Raw genomic sequence first — 24,548 nt, 5'->3', positions numbered from 1 at the left:
AGACAAAGGAATGGGAGGAGTGAAAATGAAGGAAGGAGGCATAAGGTTGTGAAAAAAAGGAGAATTTTGACGTAGTACAATTGAGATAATTGATAGCGTTAGATTTTTTAGGAAATGTATATGTTTAATTGTTTGGACAGGGAAAGTTAGTTAATCTGGTAAGCATTGAATTTGAGTGTAGAAGAAAGATACTGAAAGATGTGTGTTGCAACTAGAAGTTTTTACATAAAATGGTTTGCTTATGTTTCAAGAACTGTTTGATGCATGCATATTATTATTATTACCTTGCTAATGCAGGAAACAGATGAAGTAGGAAAAATATGAATTTTTCAAACTTGATCACCATTTCCCACATTAGCAATTTAGTGCCTGGAACAGATGAAGAAAGACTGCATTCGCTCACAACTATTCTTTAGCTATCATATTATTATTATTATTTTTTTTTTTTTTTTTTTTTATTTTTTTTTTATACTTTGTCGCTGTCTCCCGCGTCTGCGAGGTAGCGCAAGGAAACAGACGAAAGAAATGGCCCCCCCCCCCCCATACACATGTACATACACACGTCCACACACGCAAATATACATACCCACACAGCTTTCCATGGCTTACCCCAGACGCCCCCCATGCCTTGCTTCAATCCACTGACAGCACGTCAACCCCTGTATACCACATGACTCCAATTCACTCTATTTCTTGCCCTCCTTTCACCCTCCTGCATGTTCAGGCCCCGATCACACAAAATCTTTTTCACTCCATCCTTCCACCTCCAATTTGGTCTCCCTCTTCTCCTCGTTCCCTCCACCTCCGACACATATATCCTCTTGGTCAATCTCTCCTCACTCATTCTCTCCATGTGCCCAAACCACTTCAAAACACCCTCTTCTGCTCTCTCAACCACGCTCTTTTTATTTCCACACATCTCTCTTACCCTTACGTTACTTACTCGATCAAACCACCTCACACCACACACTGTCCTCAAACATCTCATTTCCAGCACATCCATCCTCCTGCGCACATCTCTATCCATAGCCCACGCCTCGCAACCATACAACATTGTTGGAACCACTATTCCCTCAAACATACCCATTTTTGCTTTCCGAGATAATGTTCTCGACTTCCACACATTTTTCAAGGCTCCCAAAATTTTCGCCCCCTCCCCCACCCTATGATCCACTTCCGCTTCCATGGTTCCATCCGCTGACAGATCCACTCCCAGATATCTAAAACACTTCACTTCCTCCAGTTTTTCTCCATTCAAACTCACCTCCCAATTGACTTGACCCTCACCCCTACTGTACCTAATAACCTTGCTCTTATTCACATTTACTCTCAACTTTCTTCTTCCACACACTTTACCAAACTCAGTCACCAGCTTCTGCAGTTTCTCACATGAATCAGCCACCAGCGCTGTATCATCAGCGAACAACAACTGACTCACTTCCCAAGCTCTCTCATCCCCAACAGACTTCATACTTGCCCCTCTTTCCAGGACTCTTGCATTTACCTCCCTTACAACCCCATCCATAAACAAATTAAACAACCATGGAGACATCACACACCCCTGCCGCAAACCTACATTCACTGAGAACCAATCACTTTCCTCTCTTCCTACACGTACACATGCCTTACATCCTCGATAAAAACTCTTCACTGCTTCTAACAACTTGCCTCCCACACCATATATTCTTAATACCTTCCACAGAGCATCTCTATCAACTCTATCATATGCCTTCTCCAGATCCATAAATGCTACATACAAATCCATTTGCTTTTCTAAGTATTTCTCACATACATTCTTCAAAGCAAACACCTGATCCACACATCCTCTACCACTTCTGAAACCGCACTGCTCTTCCCCAATCTGATGCTCTGTACATGCCTTCACCCTCTCAATCAATACCCTCCCATATAATTTACCAGGAATACTCAACAAACTTATACCTCTGTAATTTGAGCACTCACTCTTATCCCCTTTGCCTTTGTACAATGGCACTTTAGCCGATTGAATCTAGCCCAAGAATAATGACTTTAAATGACTTAAAACTATAGAAGATACAGTCAGCCTTTTACATAGCATTGGTATAGCATACATCAAACAGCTGTTGGTCCTCGCAAAGGAATGTGAGTAAAATATGGAGACGCATTAATTTGAAAAACAAAAATTTTGACGTGTAACAATTCAGAAATTGATATCTTAGATTTTTCACATTAACGTTAATTGTTACAGACAGTTAGTTAATCTGGTGCATTGAATTATTATTATTATTATTAGTATTAATATTAGTGTGTGAAGGAAGAATTGTGAGAGTAAATGTGAATAAGAGCAAGAATATTAGGTACAGTAGGGTTGAGGGACAAGTCAATTGGGAGGTAAGTTTGAATGGAGAAAAACTGAAGGTCAAGAGAAAGATGCAAGAGGTGAAAAAGAGGGCAAATGAGAGTTGGGATGAGAGAGTATCATTAAATTTTAGGGAGAATAAAAAGATGTTTTGGAAGGAGGTAAATAAAGTGTGTAAGACAAGGGAACAAATGGGAACATCAGTGAAGGGGGCAAATGGGGAGGTGATAATAGGTAGTGGTGATGTGAGAAGGAGATGGAGTGAGTATTTTGAAGGTTTGTTGAATGTGTTTGATGATAGAGTGGCAGATATAGGGTGTTTTGGTTGAGGTGGTGTGCAAAGTGAGAGGGGTTAGGGAGAATGATTTGGTAAACAGAGAAGAGGTAGTAAAAGCTTTGCGGAAGATGATAGCCGGCAAGGCGGTGGGTTTGGATGGTATTGCAGCGGAACTTATTAAAAAAGGGGGTGACTGTGTGGTTGACTGGTTGGTAAGGTTATTTACTGTATGTATGACTCATGGTGAGGTGCCTGAGGATTGGTGGAATGCTTGCATAGTGCCATTGTACAAAGGCAAAGGGGATTAAGGTGAGTGCTCAAATTATAGAGGTATAAGTTTGTTGAGTATTCCTGGGAAATTATATGGGAGGGTATTGATTGAGAGGGTGAAGGCATGTACAGAGCATCAGATTGGGGAAGAGCAGTGTGGTTTCAGAAGTGGTAGAGGATGTGTGGATCAGGTGTTTGCTTTGAAGAATGTACGTTAGAAATACTTAGAAAAGCAAATGGATTTGTATGTAGCATTTATGGATCTGGAGAAGGCATATGATAGAGTTGATAGAGATGCTCTGTGGAAGGTATTAAGAATATATGGTGTGGGAGGCAAGTTGTTAGAAGCAGTGAAAAGTTTTTATCGAGGATGTAAGGCATGTGTACATGTAGGAAGAGAGGAATGTGATTGGTTCTCAGTGAATGTTGGTTTGCGACAGGGGTGCATGATGTCTCCATGGTTGTTTAATTTGTTTATGGATGGGGTTGTTAGGGAGGTTAATGGAAGAGTGTTGGGAGAGAGGGGCAAGTATGCAGTCTGTTGTGGATGAGAGAGCTTGGGAAGTGAGTCAGTTGTTGTTTGCTGATGATACAGTGCTGATTGCTGATTCAGGTGAGAAACTGCAGAAGCTAGTGACTGAGTTAGGTAAAGTGTGTGAAAGAAGAAAGCTGAGAGTAAATGTGAATAAGAGTAAGGTTATTAGGTACCGTAGGGTTGAGGGAAAGGTCAATTGGGAGGTAAGTTTGAATGGAGAAAAACTGGAGGAAGTGAAGTGTTTTAGATATCTGGGAGTGGATTTGGCAGCGGATGAAACCATGGAAGCGGAAGTGAGTCATAGTGTGGGGGAGGGGGCGAAAGTTCTGGGAGCGTTGAAAAATGTGTGGAAGGTGAGAGCGTTATCTCGGAAAGCAAAAACGGGCATGTTTGCAGGAATAGTGGTTCCGACAATGTTATATGGTTGTGAGGCGTGGGATATATATATATATATATATATATATAGAGTTGTGTGGAGGAGGATGAATGTGTTGGAAATGAGATGTTTGAGGACAATATGTGGTGTGAGATGGTTTGACTGAGTAAATAATGAAAGGGTAAGAGAGATGTGTGGTAATAAAAAGAGTGTTGTTGAGAGAGCAGAAGAGGGTGTTTTGAAATGGTTTGGTCACATGGAGAGAATGAGAGAGGAAGGATTGACAAACAAGATATATGTGTCAGAGGTGGAGGGAGCAAGAAGTGGGAGACCAAATTGGAGGTGGAAAGATGGAGTGAAAAAGATTTTGAGTGATCGGGGCCTGAACATGCAGAAGGGTGAAAGGCGTGCAAGGAATAAAGTGAATTGGAATGATGTGGTATACCGGGGTCGACGTGCTGTCAATGGATTGAACCAGGGCATGTGAAGCGTCTGGGGTAAACCATGGAAAGTTCTGTGGGACCTGGATGTGGAAATGGAGCTGTGGTTTTGGTGCATTATACATGACAGCTAGAGACTGAGTGTGAACGAATGTGGCCTTTGTTGTCTTTTCCTCGTGCTACCTTGCACACATGGGGGGAGGGGGTTGTCATTACATGTATGGCGGGGTGGCGATGGGAATGAATAAGGGCAGACAGTATGAATTATGTACATATGTATATGTCTGTGTGTGTATATATATGTTGAGATGTATAGGTATGTATATGTGTGTGTGTGGACGTGTATGTATATACATGTGTATGTGGGTGGGTTGGGCCATTTTTTCGTCTGTTTCCTTGTGCTAACTCACTAACGCAGGAGACAGCGACAAAGTATAATAGATATATATAAAATAGATAATGATAACAATATTAATGATAATGTGTGTCGTAGAAAGTGTCTAAGAGGGGAGGGAGCGAGGGGCTAGAAATCCTCCCCTCCCTTCTTTTTTTTTTATTTTCCAAAAGAAGGAACAGAGAAAGGGCCAAATTAAGGATATCCCTTCCAAGGCTCGTCGTCTGTTCTTAATGCTACCCGCTAATATGGGAAATGGCAAGTATGTATGAAAAAAGATAATGGTAACGTATGTCTATATGTATGTAAAAAAGTAGATTTTCTAAAATGAGGAAATACTGGTTGAATATTTCAGGATTCACCTTTGGCATCAGCTGTGCGATCACTTTTAGAGGCTTCAGTCAGCAACTTAACAGAAGCTCACATGATGGAGGGGGGTTCTGGCTCTGATGATGTCCATTACTTTTTGGATTTCACCACAGCTGTGTTAGGGGCCCCTGGACCAGAATATGATCAGTATACAACTAAAATTCAAGCTGAATACATCCATCTACCCACAACAGCATACAACCAACTCAGAGTTAAAGTAAGTAAGCTATCTATCTTTATCTTTGATGCCCATACCCTCTGGGCATTCCCATCAAGTGGGTAGCCACAGCAAAAGAGTCTCCCATTTATTTTCAAGTCTTATATGTTAGCTAGGTACTTGATTATGAAGTCTTAAACCTTATTTACTAGTATTTCTCTAATGAACATGTAAAACATGAAAATGACCTGTTCATGGATCTGTACAAACCATTATTTGGAAACCATATTCCAAGAAAATAGTAATAGACCTCTTTCTGATCACAACACTGTCAAAAGTGTTCTAATTAGAAAGCTATCAAGTGTGAGGCCATGGTAGACATCAGCTTTTTTCTCATAGTGTAGAACAGAAGTGACTACAAGGTTAATGTGTTTGATAATCGAGCAGTCTCTTGCCACCCCTTCTTCGGGTTATGTCCCAACTTATTCAGATAGACTAAGGCAGCTCGTGATCAAGATTTAGCCTACATGTTTAAGCTGTGGTCAGGAAATGCTATGTTCTCCTCTCTAGATTTTGATATAGAATTTTTTTTTTTATTGAAGCTGTTCAATGTGAAAAATATTGGGGTATTTGCAAGGAAGAAATATGAATTACTCGGACATGATTGTAGTAGTGCTTGATTCACTTACCTTAACTGCCCTTATCACATGGGAAAAAATTAACCATATAGCTGCATGACTCAGCTTCAGTCATGACTGTGTGTGACTTGACTTTAGTTATTATCATCCAGAAATTGTGCCACTTTGATTGTATGCAGCCACATTTCTAGCAGAAGTTTTACAAAATGTAAAGCTTTAGAATTTACTGTGCTTATGCTTTATCATGAAAATACACTTCCAGTAATAGTGTTATTATGCTTTTGGGATGTTTTAAATTTTTGTACCATATTAAGTTTATATGGTTATCTTTGGAATTCTTATTTAATCTAAAAGATTTTGGCTTGAGACATTACCTTCAATATCTCAGAACTTGATATGCAGCAGCTTTCAACTGGTCTGCTTTTCATTGATGTTAAAAACAAAAACCTTCTTTTGGTTTTTCTAATGGCTGAATGGTATGACTACTTTGGCTTTCTCTTTCTTTTTTGTCATGCAATATAAGGTGTTCTGCAACCATCATGAAAAAAGAATTTTTTTTTTTTTTTTTTTTTTTTTTATACTTTGTCGCTGTCTCCCGCGTTTGCGAGGTAGCGCAAGGAAACAGACGAAAGAAATGGCCCAACCCCCCCCCATACACATGTACATACACACGTCCACACACGCAAATATACATACCTACACAGCTTTCCATGGTTTACCCCAGACGCTTCACATGCCTTGATTCAATCCACTGACAGCACGTCAACCCCTGTATACCACATGACTCCAATTCACTCTATTCCTTGCCCTCCTTTCACCCTCCTGCATGTTCAGGCCCCGATCACACAAAATCTTTTTCACTCCATCTTTCCACCTCCAATTTGGTCTCCCTCTTCTCCTCGTTCCCTCCACCTCCGACACATATATCCTCTTGGTCAATCTCTCCTCACTCATTCTCTCCAGGTGCCCAAACCATTTCAAAACACCCTCTTCTGCTCTCTCAACCACGCTCTTTTTATTTCCACACATCTCTCTTACCCTTACGTTACTTACTCGATCAAACCACCTCACACCACACATTGTCCTCAAACATCTCATTTCCAGCACATCCATCCTCCTGCGCACATCTCTATCCATAGCCCACGCCTCGCAACCATACAACATTGTTGGAACCACTATTCCCTCAAACATACCCATTTTTGCTTTCCGAGATAATGTTCTCGACTTCCACACATTTTTCAAGGCTCCCAAAATTTTCGCCCCCTCCCCCACCCTATGATCCACTTCCGCTTCCATGGTTCCATCCGCTGACAGATCCACTCCCAGATATCTAAAACACTTCACTTCCTCCAGTTTTTCCCCATTCAAACTCACCTCCCAATTGACTTGACCCTCACCCCTACTGTACCTAATAACCTTGCTCTTATTCACATTTACTCTCAACTTTCTTCTTCCACACACTTTACCAAACTCAGTCACCAGCTTCTGCAGTTTCTCACATGAATCAGCCACCAGCGCTGTATCATCAGCGAACAACAACTGACTCACTTCCCAAGCTCTCTCATCCCCAACAGACTTCATACTTGCCCCTCTTTCCAGGACTCTTGCATTTACCTCCCTTACAACCCCATCCATAAACAAATTAAACAACCATGGAGACATCACACACCCCTGCCGCAAACCTACATTCACTGAGAACCAATCACTTTCCTCTCTTCCTACACGTACACATGCCTTACATCCTCGATAAAAACTTTTCACTGCTTCTAACAACTTGCCTCCAACACCATATATTCTTAATACCTTCCACAGAGCATCTCTATCAACTCTATCATATGCCTTCTCCAGATCCATAAATGCTACATACAAATCCATTTGCTTTTCTAAGTATTTCTCACATACATTCTTCAAAGCAAACACCTGATCCACACATCCTCTACCACTTCTGAAACCGCACTGCTCTTCCCCAATCTGATGCTCTGTACATGCCTTCACCCTCTCAATCAATACCCTCCCATATAATTTACCAGGAATACTCAACAAACTTATACCTCTGTAATTTGAGCACTCACTCTTATGATAAGGAAAATCTTATGATGCGAAAGTGGTCAAATATTTATCCATTGGATGCTCCAACATATAATAATTTAAGCTGGCCTTATGGTCACAGATTGATGAACCATAATAGAGAAGAGAAAGTATGAGGAGAAAGGTAAGCTTTATAAAGAACTGTGGATTTGCAGGTACAGAAGGTGGCGAGGATGCTAGAAACAAGGGGTTCAGCAAGCAGCAGTTTGTAATCTAGAGTTTGAAATTTCATTTTTATCATAATTGTTTTCCAATTTTCATATTTTGATTCATGTTTTCTCACCCAGATGCTGAAGAATTTGGTTCTGATGCCTAACATTTATGCAACAAGAGAATTCCAAACAGAACGAGAAAAAACTGCCCGAGAAAATATCCAACGTGAAGTGGAAAATCTTCAGGCTTGAAGGTAAATAAGCTTGCAAGAATAATATGAAACTAGGATTTATGTTAATGATGCCTGTGAAAGGATTACTTGGAAAATATGCTCTAGCTTTAAATGCTTTTTTTATTTCTTTAACTGAACCATTTAAAAGTCCTATTTGTATTAATTTATAGAAAGTTTTGAGTGTGGCAATCCTTTAGTATTACTGTTATTTGTGATAGTATTTAATATTTAGACAGCTTTAAGATGTCTGTATATAAGTGACAGTTTGGTAATTATTAATGTACAGAAAGTTGTAACTTATTTATCAAGAAGAATGAGTATTTTCATGTGATGAATTGTTTGTGTCACATAACGATGAGGACTATTGATATACTTTTATTCTTTTTTGAGGGTATGTATATGAGATATCAGCATTTCGTTACCATTCTTCTATTAACTCTTAAGCTGTGGCTGTGGTATGAGATAACTCTCTCTATGTGAAAAAGTTGAATTTTTTCCCATACAGGATATTTCTATATGATTTATTGAAGAAAATACCCAAAAATGTAGTATACTTTCATATGCACTCAGGAAGTGCCAGGAAAACAGACAAAAAAAAAAAAAGGCCACATTTGTTCACTCTCAGTCTTTAGCTGTCATGTGTAACGCACTGAAACCACAGCTCCCTATCCACATCCAGGCCCCACAGACCTTTCAGCAGTTTACCCCAAATGTTTCACATGCCCTGGTTCTGTCCATTGACAGCACGATGACCCTGGTGTACCACATTATTCCACTTTACTCTGTTCATTGCATGCCTCTCACCCTCCTTCATGTTCAGGCCCTGATCACTCAAAATCCTTTTCACTCCATCCATCCTCCAGTTTGGTCTCCTGCTTCTCCTTGATCCCTCCATCTCTGCCACACATATCCTCTTTGTCAGCCTTTCCTCACTGAATCTCCATATGTCCAAACCATTTCAACACACTCTCTTTTGCTCTCTCAACCACTCTCTTTTTGATACCACACATTTCTCATTCCGCCAATCCTCAGGCACCTCACCGTGAGTCATACATACATTAAATAACCTTACCAACCAGTCAACAATACAGTCACCCCCTTTTTTAATAAATTCCACTGCAATACCATCCAAACCTGCTGCCTTGCCGGCTTTCATCTTCCGCAAAGCTTTTACTACCTCTTCTCTGTTTACCAAATCATTTTCCCTAACCCTCTCACTTTGCACACCACCTCGACCAAAACACCCTATATCTGCCACTCTATCATCAAACACATCCAACAAACCTTCAAAATACTCACTCCATCTCCTTCTCACATCACCACTACTTGTTATCACCTCCCCATAGTGCATAGTGCCATTGTACAAAGGCAAAGGGGATAAGAGTGAGTGCTCAAATTACAGAGGTATAAGTTTGTTGAGTATTCCTGGTAAATTATATGGGAGGGTATTGATTGAGAGGGTGAAAGCATGTACAGAGCATCAGATTGGGGAAGAGCAGTGTGGTTTCAGAAGTGGTAGAGGATGTGTGGATCAGGTGTTTGCTTTGAAGAATGTATGTGAGAAATACTTAGAAAAGCAAATGGATTTGTATGTAGCATTTATGGATCTGGAGAAGGCATATGATAGAGTTGATAGAGATGCTCTGTGGAAGGTATTAAGAATATATAGTGTGGGAGGCAAGTTGTTAGAAGCAGTGAAAAGTTTTTATCGAGGATGTAAGGCATGTGTACGTGTAGGAAGAGAGGAAAGTGATTGGTTCTCAGTGAATGTAGGTTTGCGGCAGGGGTGTGTGATGTCTCCATGGTTGTTTAATTTGTTTATGGATGGGGTTGTTAGGGAGGTGAATGCAAGAGTTTTGGAAAGAGGGGCAAGTATGAAGTCTGTTGGGGATGAGAGAGCTTGGTAAGTGAGTCAGTTGTTGTTCGCTGATGATACAGCACTGGTGGCTGATTCATGTGAGAAACTGCAGAAGCTGGTGACTGAGTTTGGTAAAGTGTGTGAAAGAAGAAAGTTAAGAGTAAATGTGAATAAGAGCAAGGTTATTAGGTACAGTAGGGTTGAGGGTCAAGTCAATTGGGAGGTGAGTTTGAATGGAGAAAAACTGGAGGAAGTGAAGTGTTTTAGATATCTGGGAGTGGATCTGGCAGCGGATGGAACCATGGAAGCGGAAGTGGATCATAGGGTGGGGGAGGGGGCGAAAATTCTGGGAGCCTTGAAGAATGTGTGGAAGTCGAGAACATTATCTCGGAAAGCAAAAATGAGTATGTTTGAAGGAATAGTGGTTCCAACAATGTTGTATGGTTGCGAGGCGTGGGCTGTGGATAGAGTTGTGCGCAGGAGGATGGATGTGCTGGAAATGAGATGTTTGAGGACAACGTGTGGTGTGAGGTGGTTTGACCGAGTAAGTAACGTAAGGGTAAGAGAGATGTGTGGAAATAAAAAGAGCGTGGTTGAGAGAGCAGAAGAGGGTGTTTTGAAATGGTTTGGGCACATGGAGAGAATGAGTGAGGAAAGATTGACCAAGAGGATATATGTGTCGGAGGTGGAGGGAACGAGGAGAAGAGGGAGACCAAATTGGAGGTGGAAAGATGGAGTGAAAAAGATTTTGTGTGATTGGGGCCTGAACATGCAGGAGGGTGAAAGGAGGGCAAGGAATAGAGTGAATTGGAGCGATGTGGTATACCGGGGTTGACGTGCTGTCAGTGGATTGAATCGGGGCATGTGAAGCGTCTGGGGTAAACCATGGAAAGCTGTGTAGGTATGTATATTTTGCGTGTGTGGACGTATGTATATACATGTGTATAGGGGTGGGTTGGGCCATTTCTTTCATCTGTTTCCTTGCGCTACCTCGCAAACGCGGGAGACAGCGACAAAAAAAAAAAAAAAAAAAAAAAATTTTCCTCATACGCTTTCATTACTTACTCGATCAAACCACCTCACACCCCATGACGTCCTCAAGCATTTTATATATTCAACACATCCACCCTCCTCTGTACAATCCTATTTATAGCCCATACTGTATTGTTGGAACTACTATTCCTTCAAGCATATCCATTTTTGCTCCCTGAGATAATGTTCTCTCTTGCCAACAGTTCTTCATTGCTCCCAGACCTTCACTCCCTCCCCCACTCTGGGACTCATTTCTGCTTCCGTGGTTCCATTTGCTACTAAGTGTACTCCCAGATATCTAAGACATAAGTTCACTCCCAGATATCTAAAACACTTCACTTCCTCCAATTTTTCTCCATTCAGACTTACATTCCAGCTAACTTACCCCTCAACCCTACTGAACCTAATAACCCTGCTCTTATTCACATTTACTCTCAACTTTCTCCTTTCACTCATATTTCCAAGCTCAGTCCCCAACTTCTGCAGTTTCCCACTCGAATCAGCCACCAGTACTTTATCATCAGCGAACAACAGCTGACTCACTTCCCAGGCCCTCTCATTCCCAACAGACTGCATACTCTTCTCTCTCTCTCTCTCTCTCCAAAACTTGCATTTACCTCCCTATTCACCCCATTCATAAACAGATTAAGCAACCACAGGGACATCATGTACCCCTGCTGCAGACCGATCTTCACTGGGAACCAATCACTCTCCTCTCTCCCTACTCGTACACATGCCTTAGATCCTCGATAAAAACTTTTCACTGCCTTGAGCAACTTACCTCCTGCACCATATACTCTTAAGGCCTTCCACAAAGCATGTCTATCAACCCTATCATATGCCTTCTACGGATCCATAAATGCTTCATACAAATCCATCTGTTTTTCTAAGTATTTCTCACACACATTCTTCAAAGCAAACACCTGATCCACATATTCTCTACCATTTCTGAAACCACACTGCTCCTCCCCAATGCATTCCGCCAATCCTCAGGCACTTCACCATGATCCATACATACTTTGAATATCCTTACCTCCCAATCAACCACACAGTCATCCCCATTCTTAATAAATTCAACTGCAATACCTTCCAAACCCACTGCCTTGCCGGATTTCATCTTCCACAAGGCTTTCTCCACCTCTTCTCTCTTAACCAAACCATTTTCCCTGACCCTCTTACTTTGCACTCCACCCCGACCAAAACAACCTTTACTTGATTTTGATAGGGAGCTATGGTTTTGGTGCATTACACATGACAGCTAGAGACTGTGCGTGAACGAATGCGGCTTTTTTTTTTTTTTTCCTGGCGCTACCTTGCTGAAGTGGAGGGTAGTGATTCTGTTTCTTGTTGGGTGGGATGTTGCCAGGAATGGATGAGGGCAAGCAAGTATGAATATGTACAAGTGTATATATTTATATGTCTGTGTATGTGTATGTATGTATATGTCTGTGTATGTATGTATATGTTGGTATGTATATGTATGGGCGTTTATGTATATACTTGTGTATATGAATGGATGGGCCATTCTTTGTGTATTTCCTGGTGCTACCTTGCTGACACGGGAAACAGCTAGAGACTGAGTGTGAACGAATGTAGCCTTTGTTGTCTTTTTCTAGTGCTACCTCACCATTTCATGTGTGGCGGGGTGGCGACGGGAATGGATGAAGGCAGCAAGTATGAATATGTATATGTATATATATTTATATGTCTGTGTATGTATATGTATGTATTCGTTGAAATGTATAGGTATGTATATGTGCATGTGTGGGTGTGTATGTAAATATATATGTGTATGTGGGTGGGTTGGGCCATTCTTTCGTCTGTTTCCTTGCACTACCTCCCTAATGTGGGAGACAGTGACAGAGTATGATAATAATAATAAAGATAAATAAATATACATAAGTACACACTTTCTTTCATACTTGTTCACTGTTTCCTGTTTAGTGAATTAGCACTAGGAACACAAAGGAAAGCTGCATTTTACTCGCATCCATTCTCCGGGGAAACCAAGTTGGAGATGAAAGGATATAGTGAAAAAGATTTTAAGAGATTGGAGCCTGAATATGACCGATGGTGAAAGGCATGCATGGGATAGAGTGAATGAGAACAATGTTTTATACAGGGGTTGACATTCTGTCAGTAGACTGAACCAGGGCATATGAAACATCCCAGTATACCATGGAAATGTCTCTGGGGCCTGGATGTCGATTGGAAGCAGTGGTTTTGGTACATTACACAAGATAGCTTGATAATGGATGAGAGTATTTGCATTTTTTTTTTTATCTGTTCCTGGCACAACCTCCCTAACACAGGAAATGGTGATCACGAATGAAAAATATTTACAGTGTATGTACTCTAGGTATTATTACTTTTTCTAGAGACTATACCTCATTATATTCAAATTTTTTGCAGACATAATGATCATTTGGAGGGAAAGTTGTGGTGTAGTAGATCATCATTGTACTTTGTTGTGTATACTCCACTTACATCAAAATATGTTTTCCAAAAGTCACATGGTACATTGATTATATGTTGTGCAACCTATTTAGTGGGAAATTAGATGTTGATAAAGCAGGTCATGTACTATTACAAGTACCTATGATGAGATTTTGCCAAAATTGCAGGGCTAGTTTGTATTGCCCTTCACGTGTCTTGCTTGTTGTATTGCACTACAGTGTCTGCAAAAAACCATGTCCACTTCCCGTATATATTCAAAGATAATACACATCTGTTTATTGTGGGTACAGGCATATGATGCTCTCAGGGTGAAAATATTGCACATCTGGTTGCCGAGACTAGATTTTCTAGCGGTATGAGCACCAGAAGCCCACCTCATTGTGTCTCAGGATATCTTGATGGAAGGATATTCTTTTTTACTCTTTCTGGTTGCCACTTCTTTTTTTGGAATTATGATTCTGGGCACTGTATTTCTTCCACCTGTGCTTCAAGATGGTTGGCACCTACCTTTCTAAGGAGGAGAAAACCCAAATTCCACCTGGAAACAAGACAATGTGGGTACACATAAGATTTCAGGTGCACAGAGTGTTCAGAATGCTTAATCAGATGGCTGCTTCCTGAATCACCTCATCAGTGCCTCACCTTATTCAAATCAAAACTCTGTGGACCCAAAAAAGGACCTAGAATACTTCAGGAACCATTCCCAGATGTCTGCAGGTGTTAATCAAGGCCCAAGGAAAGAAGATAAAAGATAAGTGTGACATTGCATTTGAACATGTATAGGAAGGCAGATAAGTTTTTCTGCAGTCATTGTATTGCTCTCCACTGTGATGCCTCTTTAATTATTATCTGTTCAAGGTTCATCAGAGTTTGAGTTCAGGAATGGGTTCAGCTTTCTTTCAGATGTTTCTGTTGTTACTCCATTCAAATTTTTTGTTTCTCTTGGTATGGCATTAAATAATTGCTCATCATTAGGTTTCTGTTCCTTGCTGTGAAAGTTTCCATTATCATAATGCTTATTATATGGCTTCAAAGCACTCTCATCAAATTAAATGCAAGCTTCCCATTTATAGCAACTCCCAAATTTCTTGATACTTTCTCTGCATGCTCTCTAATTGAACATGGAGTCTTCGAGGGAAGTCATGAATATTTTGTTTCTTTGCTGGTTTGCTTGAATTTGTAGTCACCGAATTCCGTTAAGTTCCATTCTGCCCATTTGTAGATAGTTACTGGGTCTCTGTAAATTTTTTTGTTTTTCTTTTGCACCTGTTATACTTATTCTCATGTCATGCATGCAACATCTGCATATAATTTTTTTTACATCCTTATCTGTGAATGAAATGATTGCAGAAAGTATTGAAGGTAATATAGTTTCATGCACTCCTCTTGAACTCGTGTCTTCTTCTTTGGACGTATTCCATTTGGCACCAACCTTAATTTTCATTTGGCTGAAAATGCTTATCCACTTTCCTCGTTTCTCTTTGATATGTTTGACCACTTTTAGCACTCCATAGCTTACTCTGTCAGATACTTTTGCAAAATCTAGAAAGACTAGCCCATTAGCTTTCCAAGGACCAGAGTTTCATATGTGTCATTATAGGACAGAAATAGTTGCATTTGTGTGCTTTTACCTGGTACTGGTTCATGCTAACCTTCATTTATGAGATTGTTGCCAACAAATGTTCCATAAGGTTTCTTTTTATTACTCTTTTTTCCATTTTAATCTTATGTGATGTTAAACTGGCTGCTCTATTGTTCTGGCATTAACCTGGATTTTTTTTTTTTTTTTCAAACTATTCGCCATTTCCCGCATTAGCGAGGTAGTGTTAAGAACAGAGGACTGGACCTTTGAGGGAATATCCTCACCTGGCCCCCTTCTCTGTTCCTTCTTTTGGAAAACTAAAAAAAAATGAGATGGGAGGATTTCCAGCCCCTCGCTCCCTCCCCTTTTAGTTGCCTTCTACAACAATTTCTTTTACATCGTTATCTGTGAATGAAATCATGATTGCAGAAAGTATCGAAGGTAATATAGTTTCATGCACTCCTCTTGAACTCGTGTCTTCTTCTTTGGACGTATTCCATTTGGCACCAACCTGAATTTTCACTTGGCTGAAAATGCTTATCCACTTTCCTCATTTTTCTCTGATATGTTTGACCACTTTTAGCACTCCATAGCTTACTCTGTCAGATACTTTTGCAAAATCTAGAAAGAGTAGCCCATTAGCTTCCCAAGGACCAGAGTTTCATATGTGTCATTATAGGACAGAAATAGTTGCATTTGTGTGCTTTTACCTGGTACTGGTTCATGCTAACCTTCATTTATGAGATTGTTGCTAACAAATGTTCCATAAGGTTTCTTTTTATTACTCTTTTTTCCATTTTAATCTTATGTGATGTTAAACTGGCTGCTCTATTGTTCTGGCATTAACCTGGATTTTTTTTTTTTTTTTCAAACTATTCGCCATTTCCCGCATTAGCAAGGTAGTGTTAAGAACAGAGGACTGGACCTTTGAGGGAATATCCTCACCTGGCCCCCTTCTCTGTTCCTTCTTTTGGAAAACTAAAAAAAAATGAGATGGGAGGATTTCCAGCCCCCCGCTCCCTCCCCTTTTAGTTGCCTTCTACAACACGCAGGGAATACGTGAGAAGTATTCTTTCTCCCCTATCCCCAGGGATATGCCCATATATATTGGTGTTATGTATGTTATTTTGTGTATATCCATAAGACTGGATTGATCCATGCTGTGCCTCAGGAACATCATAAATGGTTTCCCTATGATAATCTTTGTCTTTTTTAGGAATATGACTGAGGGATAGGGGAGAAAGAATACTTCCCACGTATTCCCTGCGTGTCGTATAAGGCGACTAAAAGGGGAGGGAGCGGGGGGCTGGAAATCCTCCCCTCTCATTATTTTTTTTTAATTTTCCAAAAGAAGGAACAGAGAAGGGGGCCAGGTGAGGATATTCCCTCAAAGGCCCAGTTCTCTGTTCTTAACGCTACCTCACTAACGCGGGAAATGGCGAATAGTTTGAAAGACTGAGAATCCATCAGGTCCTTGCACTAGATTTTCTGAAGGTTGGATTGTCACCTCAGCTATTTGTCTTTTTCATACATTGATATTTGTTAGGGTTTGCTCATCAAAGTGATTGAATATTTCATTGTTTGTACCTTCCCTTCTTATTGTCCTGAAAACTGATGTAATGGGTGATTATCACGGCTGACTTTTATGGAGTAATTTTCACAATGATCTTTACCTTGAAAGATTCAGTCTCCCATTTTTTATTCTTTGCCTTATTTAAATAATCAAATAGTACTTTTGAATTCTTATCCAATTTTGATTTCTGTGCAACTCCATTATTCCTCATCAGATTTTTTTCCCTTTAGTTCCTTAATATTGTTTCTGCCTATTGCATATCTCAGCTATTTCTTCCATTCTCTTCTTTTTCTCCTCTGCTTTCAGTTTGTATTTTTGTCTTTGTTGTTGTATTTCCTCTAACTTGATCAAAACCTTGTAATTATGTATTCTGTACTCTGGTAGAAAATCTCTTGATTTCTTTCACATCACTGTAATTGAGAGCTTTACATTGCATTTGATATTAAACTATTGACTGTTTTCAAATGAATTCATAGTTGAAATTTCAGTTGTGTAGGTTGTTTATGGCTTCCCTTGTAGCATTCTGTTGTTCTTCACTTATTCTTACCCTATGATTAGGAAACACTTCCATAATGTGATCCAAGGTGCAAGTTTTGTTTACATGTGATGGTGCAAGTTTTGTTTACACGTGATGAATATTGTGTCATTTGTGAAGGTCAGTGGAGTACTTGATTCTTGGTGGTTTATTTATACCTTAGGTTGAATCGGGATTGATTGGGGATAGGGGAGAAAGAATATTTCCCACTTATTCCTTGCATGTCGTAGAAGGTGACTAAAAGGGGAGGGGGGACTGGAAATCCTCCCCTCTCGTTTTCAGTTTTCCAAAAGAAGGAACAGAGGAGGTGGCCAAGTGAGGATATACCCTCTAAGGCTCAGTCCTCTGTTCTTAATGCTACTTGTGTAAAGTGGTTGAAGGCCTCACACAATGTCATTAGCTAATTAGACTGTTCCCTGTCATGTCCTAAAGCATTGTTTCTTGATTTTATTTCATATTGCTTCCAAAATCTATTCCTCTCTTCTCCTATTCTTTAAGATTAAAAATCATCTGACCATATTACTGTTGGTTCAGGTTTGATTGAACTCTGTTGTTCCTTAAATTTTTATACCTTTAAACTCATCCAGCAGATTAACTTTCCATCAGTTTGATAAATGATTTATTGTTATCTCTTTTGTATTCATTAATGAAATTAATCATAGAATTCATAATCATTATGCTTTGTATGTACATACATAATATTTTCAGAAACTTAATTGCCTTTTTTTTATGTCTCAGTGCTTGTCATCTCTTATGCTGTCTTAGCTTTGTTACTCTACATTTTCTAGTTTGTTAAGTTACTTGCCAGCTCTCAGTACTTCTACTTAAAAATGATTTGCACTCGTATTTTCAATAATGCTCCCATTCTACTTTTGACCAAATCTATTAGTTTATGTCCAGTATTATTCATCCTGTGTTTTCTATTGTGCTTGTCCTCACTCTGATCCCAGAGGTGATTATTTTCATTTGTTTATGTTTTCCATGTTCTTTTCTTTATTGTAGTCTCTTTGTTTCTTTCTGTCATCCCAGTTTTGTGCACTGTATTTGACATATTCACTTGCATTTGTCAGTTTTAGTGCTGATTACTGGTTTCTAATGGCTAATGGCTCTCAACTTTGGAATTCCTGTTTTTCTTGGTAGATGCAAGACTTTGCATTTGCTGCTATTCTCCATAACTTTTAAAGTGTCTGCATACATTTGGATGAATGAACAAACAGTTATCTCTCGTACAACCCATTGCCATGAAATCACCATAGTTAATCATTTTTATGCCTAATATTGGGTGTGCATTTCTATATTTTTTCAATACATTTTCTTCTGAGAGTACCTATATGATTCCCTTATGTCTACATCATTTTCTCTTGTATTTCTTCCTTGTCAGATTTCCTATCCAGCCCACTCCTTTCCCCTATTAATTCTAAATTACTCCTTATTTGGTGTAATTTTCCTGCTACTGTTCTCCTCATTTACACTTTCAATGGAGTTGCTAATAAACTGAATGATTTGTACATTTACATTTCCTCTTGAGGTGCTGGGGATCACTGTTTTTATTATTTCAGATTTCTTCACTGTTCCTCACAATCAGAGGGTGCTCTTTTGTATTATTTATAACTCACAGGTGAGGACTAGCCAAGCTTTTTCATTATATTTGTCTATAATGCCACACCTTAGGCATTTAACTGTATGATGTGCTCTATACCACTTTCTGCAGTTTTCACTTTTGCTTCTTGAGTAATTCAACTTTTTGTATTAAAAGCTCCCAAAGTTTACCTTTATTCTTTGGAGTTCTAAGGCATACTTGCTGTACTGTCTATAATTTTTCTTTCTTTCTCATATTTATGTATTGCACTGGTGCATTACACATGACCACTAGAGAGTGGAAGTGAGTGAATGTGGCCTTTCTTCGTCTGTTCCTGGCGCTACCTCACTAATGCAGGAAACAGCGATCAGGTATAAAAAGAATTATGTATTATCAGCATTCTGTTTTTGGTGTTGCCAGTTGACTCATTAATACTTGGGTAGCAGCATTTAATCAGATTTTCTATTTGTTGAACCTTGAGTGTGACAATGTACATTACTATGTAGCTTTTTATTTTCTTTAGTTAACTGTTTGAAATTTTCCTCCACCTTTACATATTATTTGATGTGTCTTTGCTCACAGTTATCCTGACTACAGCATTGTCCTCTGATCAGCTGTTGTTCCTTGCACATGATAGCTGCCTCCGGATTTGAATCCTTGCCCATTATATTTTCAGTTAGGAGGTAGTTATTCATTGATGACCTTTAATTGCTGATGTTTATTATTTTTCTGCATACTTTTAGGTTAATTATACCTTATACAATATATAAACTGAACTCTACAGATTTACTTTGCTCAATTTATTCAAATTACTCTGTTTAGTACATAAATTGTACAACAGTTTTATTTGTATGCATTTTTTTTGTTTCTTATTCAGTTTTGTACGCTTTCTTTTAAATTGTGACTTTTGTTTACCAATGAATGTTTGGTGAACGTTTCCTGATGATAGCAAACAGCCGTCTTAGCCATTAGAATTCAGCTTTTCACTCACTGTATAGTGTCATTTTTGTGGTTATAGTGGTTATTTATTTTCTTCAGCTCTCATATTCTCTGTGCACTCTCATGTGTTTTGTGCATTTTCATTTTTTTTAATGAAGTAATTCAGGTTTATTAACATAGTGTTATCTTTTGCAGTGCATTTGATTGTAGGTGACATTGCACTGTTTCTTTTTCAATTTCTTGCTAGAATGTACACACCTGTATGCACCTATGATGAATCTGTCTTTTCTTTCTGCCTTCATACTTCTTATGTTCCTAGGTATTGTTGCAGCTGATCTGCTAAAATTCTTTATGTTCTCACTGTAGGAGAATGTAGTGCTGTAATTGTCTCATTGGCAGCTGCAGTGGGGAAATGGTTTTAATGTTGTAACATGTACTCTTTAACAAAAGTGGGAGGGTATGTGGGGAGCAAACCAACTAATACCATTTCTGTATGAGAAGAGAATGGTATTCATAAAGAGCTGTATGGTTTATTTTTAGCAAGCTTATGGTAATATCTCAGTATGTTAAGTTTTATCATTAACAAATTCCTTTAAGCTTCATCTAGTAGTTAAGTTAGTGCTATCCACTTTGAATCATGTACTAAACCAGCTGATATGTGGCTTATTTTTATATGTCTGATGATTGCTGTTTGCTGCTTGATCATGTAACATTTTTCTGCAGATTGCAGTCATATTTCATTTGGTGCAGCTGCATTGTTGGGTGTAAATCTGTGAAAAATGTGGATTATAATGTAGAGTTCTTCTAACATTTCTTATAATAGGATGCCAGTCTAATTTTGTAATAGAAACTATAGCAACTGTTTGATGTGTATTGTAACTTAAGACTTCATGAATTTTTTTATAAATGTTTGAATTATATATTCTGCAAAGAAGCACATTCCATTTGTTGCATTTATGTTTGAATATACTCGTATGCTTACATTTTAACCCTTAAAAGGTGGGAAAACTTCTATTTGTAAATTTTTATAAGGATGAAGAAATAAGGTCTTTAGATTTTTTGTTTCTCATAAATTGAAAGAAATATGTACACTTAACAAAAAAATATAGCTACCCTTAGGTTAGGTCAAATTTGAAATGAGCAGTGTTATTCCACTTATTTTGTTATTGTTGGTACAGCCAATTATTATTATTTGTATTTCTTACATGTTATAAGATTCCTTCCTCTTGCCATATTTTTTTACTTGAATCTTTGAATGAATATTGAAATGATTTGTTTATTGAAATAGGACAGACAGGTATAATTAATTAATACTTTGATGATGCTCATTTTAAGAAGCATTTGCATAATGCATATCTTTCTTTCACACTATTCGCCATTTCCCGCATCAGCGAGGTAGCATTAAGAACAGAGGACTGGGCCTCTGAGGAAACATCCTCACCCGGCCCCCTTCTCTGTTCCTTCCTTTGGAAAATTAAAAAAAAAATGAGAGGGGGAGGATTTCCAGCCTCCCGCTCCCTTCCCTTTTAATCGCCTTCTACGACACGCAGGGAATACGTGGGAAGTATGCTTATGATAGATATAACAGCTAAAGAATATTAGAAAGTCAAAGAGATGAGTTGCCATTTACTTAATATTGTTTGGTAATGAAATAACAAATAGGAAATGAAAGGGTTGACCAATATAATTAGGAAATTATATGTTTTGATGAGGTAGAAAAAGTATACTAATTATCAGGGCATCAATTATTTGCTCATGATGGAATTTCACTGTATAAATTTTTTTACTTTTTGTTCCTGGGCAGTAGGTGTTTTTTTCTAATTGATTATATCTAAAAAGCATAGAAAATGGCAATTATTCCCTTAAAACTTTGTGAATAGGTCTTTGACATTTTGAAATTTACCTATATTTTAGAACATTCCAGATAAATTCACTGATGAATAGCTGATATAGCACTTTTTAGAAGTTTCCAGTAATAAGAATAGTAGTCAAAAGAAGATGTAGATCCAGAATACAATTTCAGATCTCAATGACATGATCAGAGATTTTGGTCTCACAAGGCCTAATGCCAAGCTTTTGATGTCTAGGCTCGAGCAGTGGAACTTGTTCGATGAAAATGTGCAAATTGCATGTAAGAGGAAGCGTCACCTAGGTTTTCCAGCTTCTTTACCCGTCAAGGTGGGGTTTAGATGGGTTCTGCTTATGCCACAGTGTAACCAGTCTGTTCAAGGCAATTGGAATGGCCTGTAATCCGAATGAGTGGTGCCTCTTTATTGACAGCTCATCCAGGAGCCTCAAAGCTGTGCTGCTTCATAACAGGAACAAGTACCCATCTCTTCCCCTGGCTCATTCAGTGCACCTCAGAGAAGAATGTAACAGTATCAAGACCTTCCTAGATGTCTTCAAGTATGATGTCTACAGCTGGGAGGTCATTGGAGACTTCAAAATCTTCAAAATGGTGGCATTCATGATGGGTCTCCAAGGCATTTTTACCAAGTTTCCCCAGATATCTTTACCTTTGGGATAGCAGGAACACTGCATTGCAGTACACTGCCACTGGCAGGGCTGGCCACGGCAGACCAAATTCTCTGTGGGGATGAACAGTGTCAAGTTGGAGCCACTGTTGGGATCCCTAGATCCCTAGAAGGTGTTGATGCTACCACTGCACATAAAATTAGGCCTTATGAAACAATTCGTCACAGCTCTAGACAAGGAGTCTGCAGCCTTCAAGTACCTTTAAGACTTCTTCCCTAAGCTGTCTGAGGCAAAGTCAAAGCTGGTGTCTTTGTTTGACAAGAAGATCCTGGAGTACAAGGAATTCCCAAGAAGCTCTTTAGGAAGGAGAAAGCAGCTTTGGACAGCTTTGTTGCAGTGGTTCAGGGCTTCCTGGGCAATCTCAAGGCTTGAAACTGTGTGGAGGTGGTTGAGACTGTGGTGAAGAACTACAGCAAAATGGGCTGCAGGATGTCCCTCAAAGTTCATATCCTTGACGCACATCTTGATAAATTCAAGGATAACATGGAAGCATATTCAGAGGAGCAGTGCAAGTACTTCCTCCAGGATATCCTGGACTTTGAACACCGCTATCAAGGAACATATAACAAGAACATGATGGGGGATTACATTTGGGGTCTGATTCGTGAAAATTATTTACAGTACAGTTGTAAATCTTGAAAAACTACTCGCTTCTAAATCTTTTGTAATCACTTTTGTTTAACATTAGTGTACATACATATTAATTTTGATTCATATGTTGTTATTTTTCTGACTTTATGTGAATAAGAATGTGCAAGTTCTCCCGTTTTCCAATTGGAAATGGATAAATTTCAAAATATCACAAAGATATCACAAAGCAAAGTTTGAAGAGAGTAATAGCTTTCTTCCCTACTTTTTATGCATAAGGAATTAGGAAATAACACTTATTACCCAGGAACAAAAATTGTTACACAGTGAATTATCAAACCAATGCCTGCTCATTTTTTTTTTTTTTTTCAATAATTACAGGACTTTGGGAAAGTAATGACCTTAAATGTTCAAAAGTTACAAATCTAGATTTTTCAGCGTATGTAACTGAGTTAGATTCAAACGTGTATGGCAGTTCTGGCTGTTCCATCAGCTAACACTTTTAGGAAATGAAATAGAGAAATAATAATACTTCATATGAAACATAAATTAAATAAAATACTGTATACCTGCAATGGTTTGGTTTTGAAATGTGAGTTTTAGAATTGCCAAATTATTTTTTTTAACATATTTTCATTATTGTTAGGGAAGCCACAGAAAGGTCTGTTAGGCCTGATTGTGGTCATGGGCTCTGGCTTCTGTGCATTATACGTGACAGCTAGAGAGTGAGTTAGAAAGGCCATTTCTTTGTTCTAAGTGCTAACTTGCTAATGCCAGAAAGGGTGAACTTGTATGGAAAAAAAATTGGGGGACTCTAGTAATAAATAATCAGGTATAAATAAATAATCAGGTATGAATTACAAATGGACACAAGAAAAGTTTTCAATACAATGGATAGGTGAAGATTGGAGTACAGAAGTGTCAGGTAATTCCATTAAAGGAAGGTCCTTCATCCCACCAATGGTCATTTTCTGATGTTGGTAGTGTCATTTCCAAACAAAGAGAGCAGGAATACCAATACCTGATGACACCAAAAAGAATACATCAGAATTTTTCATCTTTTGCTACATAATGTAAGCAAGGGGAATTTAGTAATACAGGTTGTACCCCACTAATCAGGCAACTCCCATGGTGCAGAATGTTTTGAATCTGCTGCCATTAGGTATTAGTTTGTGGATCTGCCACTAGAGCAGTGCTAAGGTGCCAAAATCTGTTTACACTGCAGATAAGCTAATTAACAGTCCTGTTAATTTCTTATATTCAGCTGTATTTTAGCCCTTCAGGATGTCATCCAAGAGCCCAAGATGTGCAGAAGATGGCACTAGTGCTAATAAGCAAGCATAAGCATGAATCATTATCTATGCTTGAGAAGGTGGAGTTACTGAAAAAATTGAATAAAGGAACTTCTGTAGAGACTTTATTAGATCATATCATCAACTGTGTAAGTCTTAGGGGTCATTTTGTGTTTTCCGGCATTTTCTGTGGTCCAGCATTGGCCAGGTCCCAAGGTTGCCAAATTAAAAGGTAAAACCTGTACTTTTTTCTTTTTCATGCATGTTCACCATTTCTTATATCAGCAAGATGACACCAAGAAAAGATGAAG

General features: G+C 38.9%; 1 protein-coding gene across 2 annotated transcripts in view; it reads left to right on the top strand.

Annotated features, from left to right (window-relative positions):
- LOC139745751 (uncharacterized) overlaps positions 1-24,548 on the top strand; it is a 45,643-nt gene that overhangs the window by 12,728 nt on the left and 8,367 nt on the right. The window contains exons 4-6 of one of the 2 annotated variants that reach the window (XM_071656276.1): positions 4,986-5,216; positions 8,170-8,288; positions 19,466-21,977. In XM_071656276.1, the coding sequence (XP_071512377.1) occupies positions 4,986-5,216; positions 8,170-8,286 (348 nt within the window). In that variant the 3' untranslated portion in view covers positions 8,287-8,288; positions 19,466-21,977. Of the gene's footprint in view, positions 1-4,985; positions 5,217-8,169; positions 8,289-19,465; positions 21,978-24,548 lie in introns of those variants that run through there. The other variant, XM_071656275.1, reaches the window with a different exon arrangement.

The sequence above is a fragment of the Panulirus ornatus genome, chromosome 62, assembly GCF_036320965.1.
Source record: "Panulirus ornatus isolate Po-2019 chromosome 62, ASM3632096v1, whole genome shotgun sequence".
Classification (NCBI taxonomy): Eukaryota; Metazoa; Arthropoda; class Malacostraca; order Decapoda; family Palinuridae; genus Panulirus; species Panulirus ornatus.
Note: the sequence above shows the minus strand (reverse complement) of the source record. Positions and strands in the feature narration are given on the sequence as shown.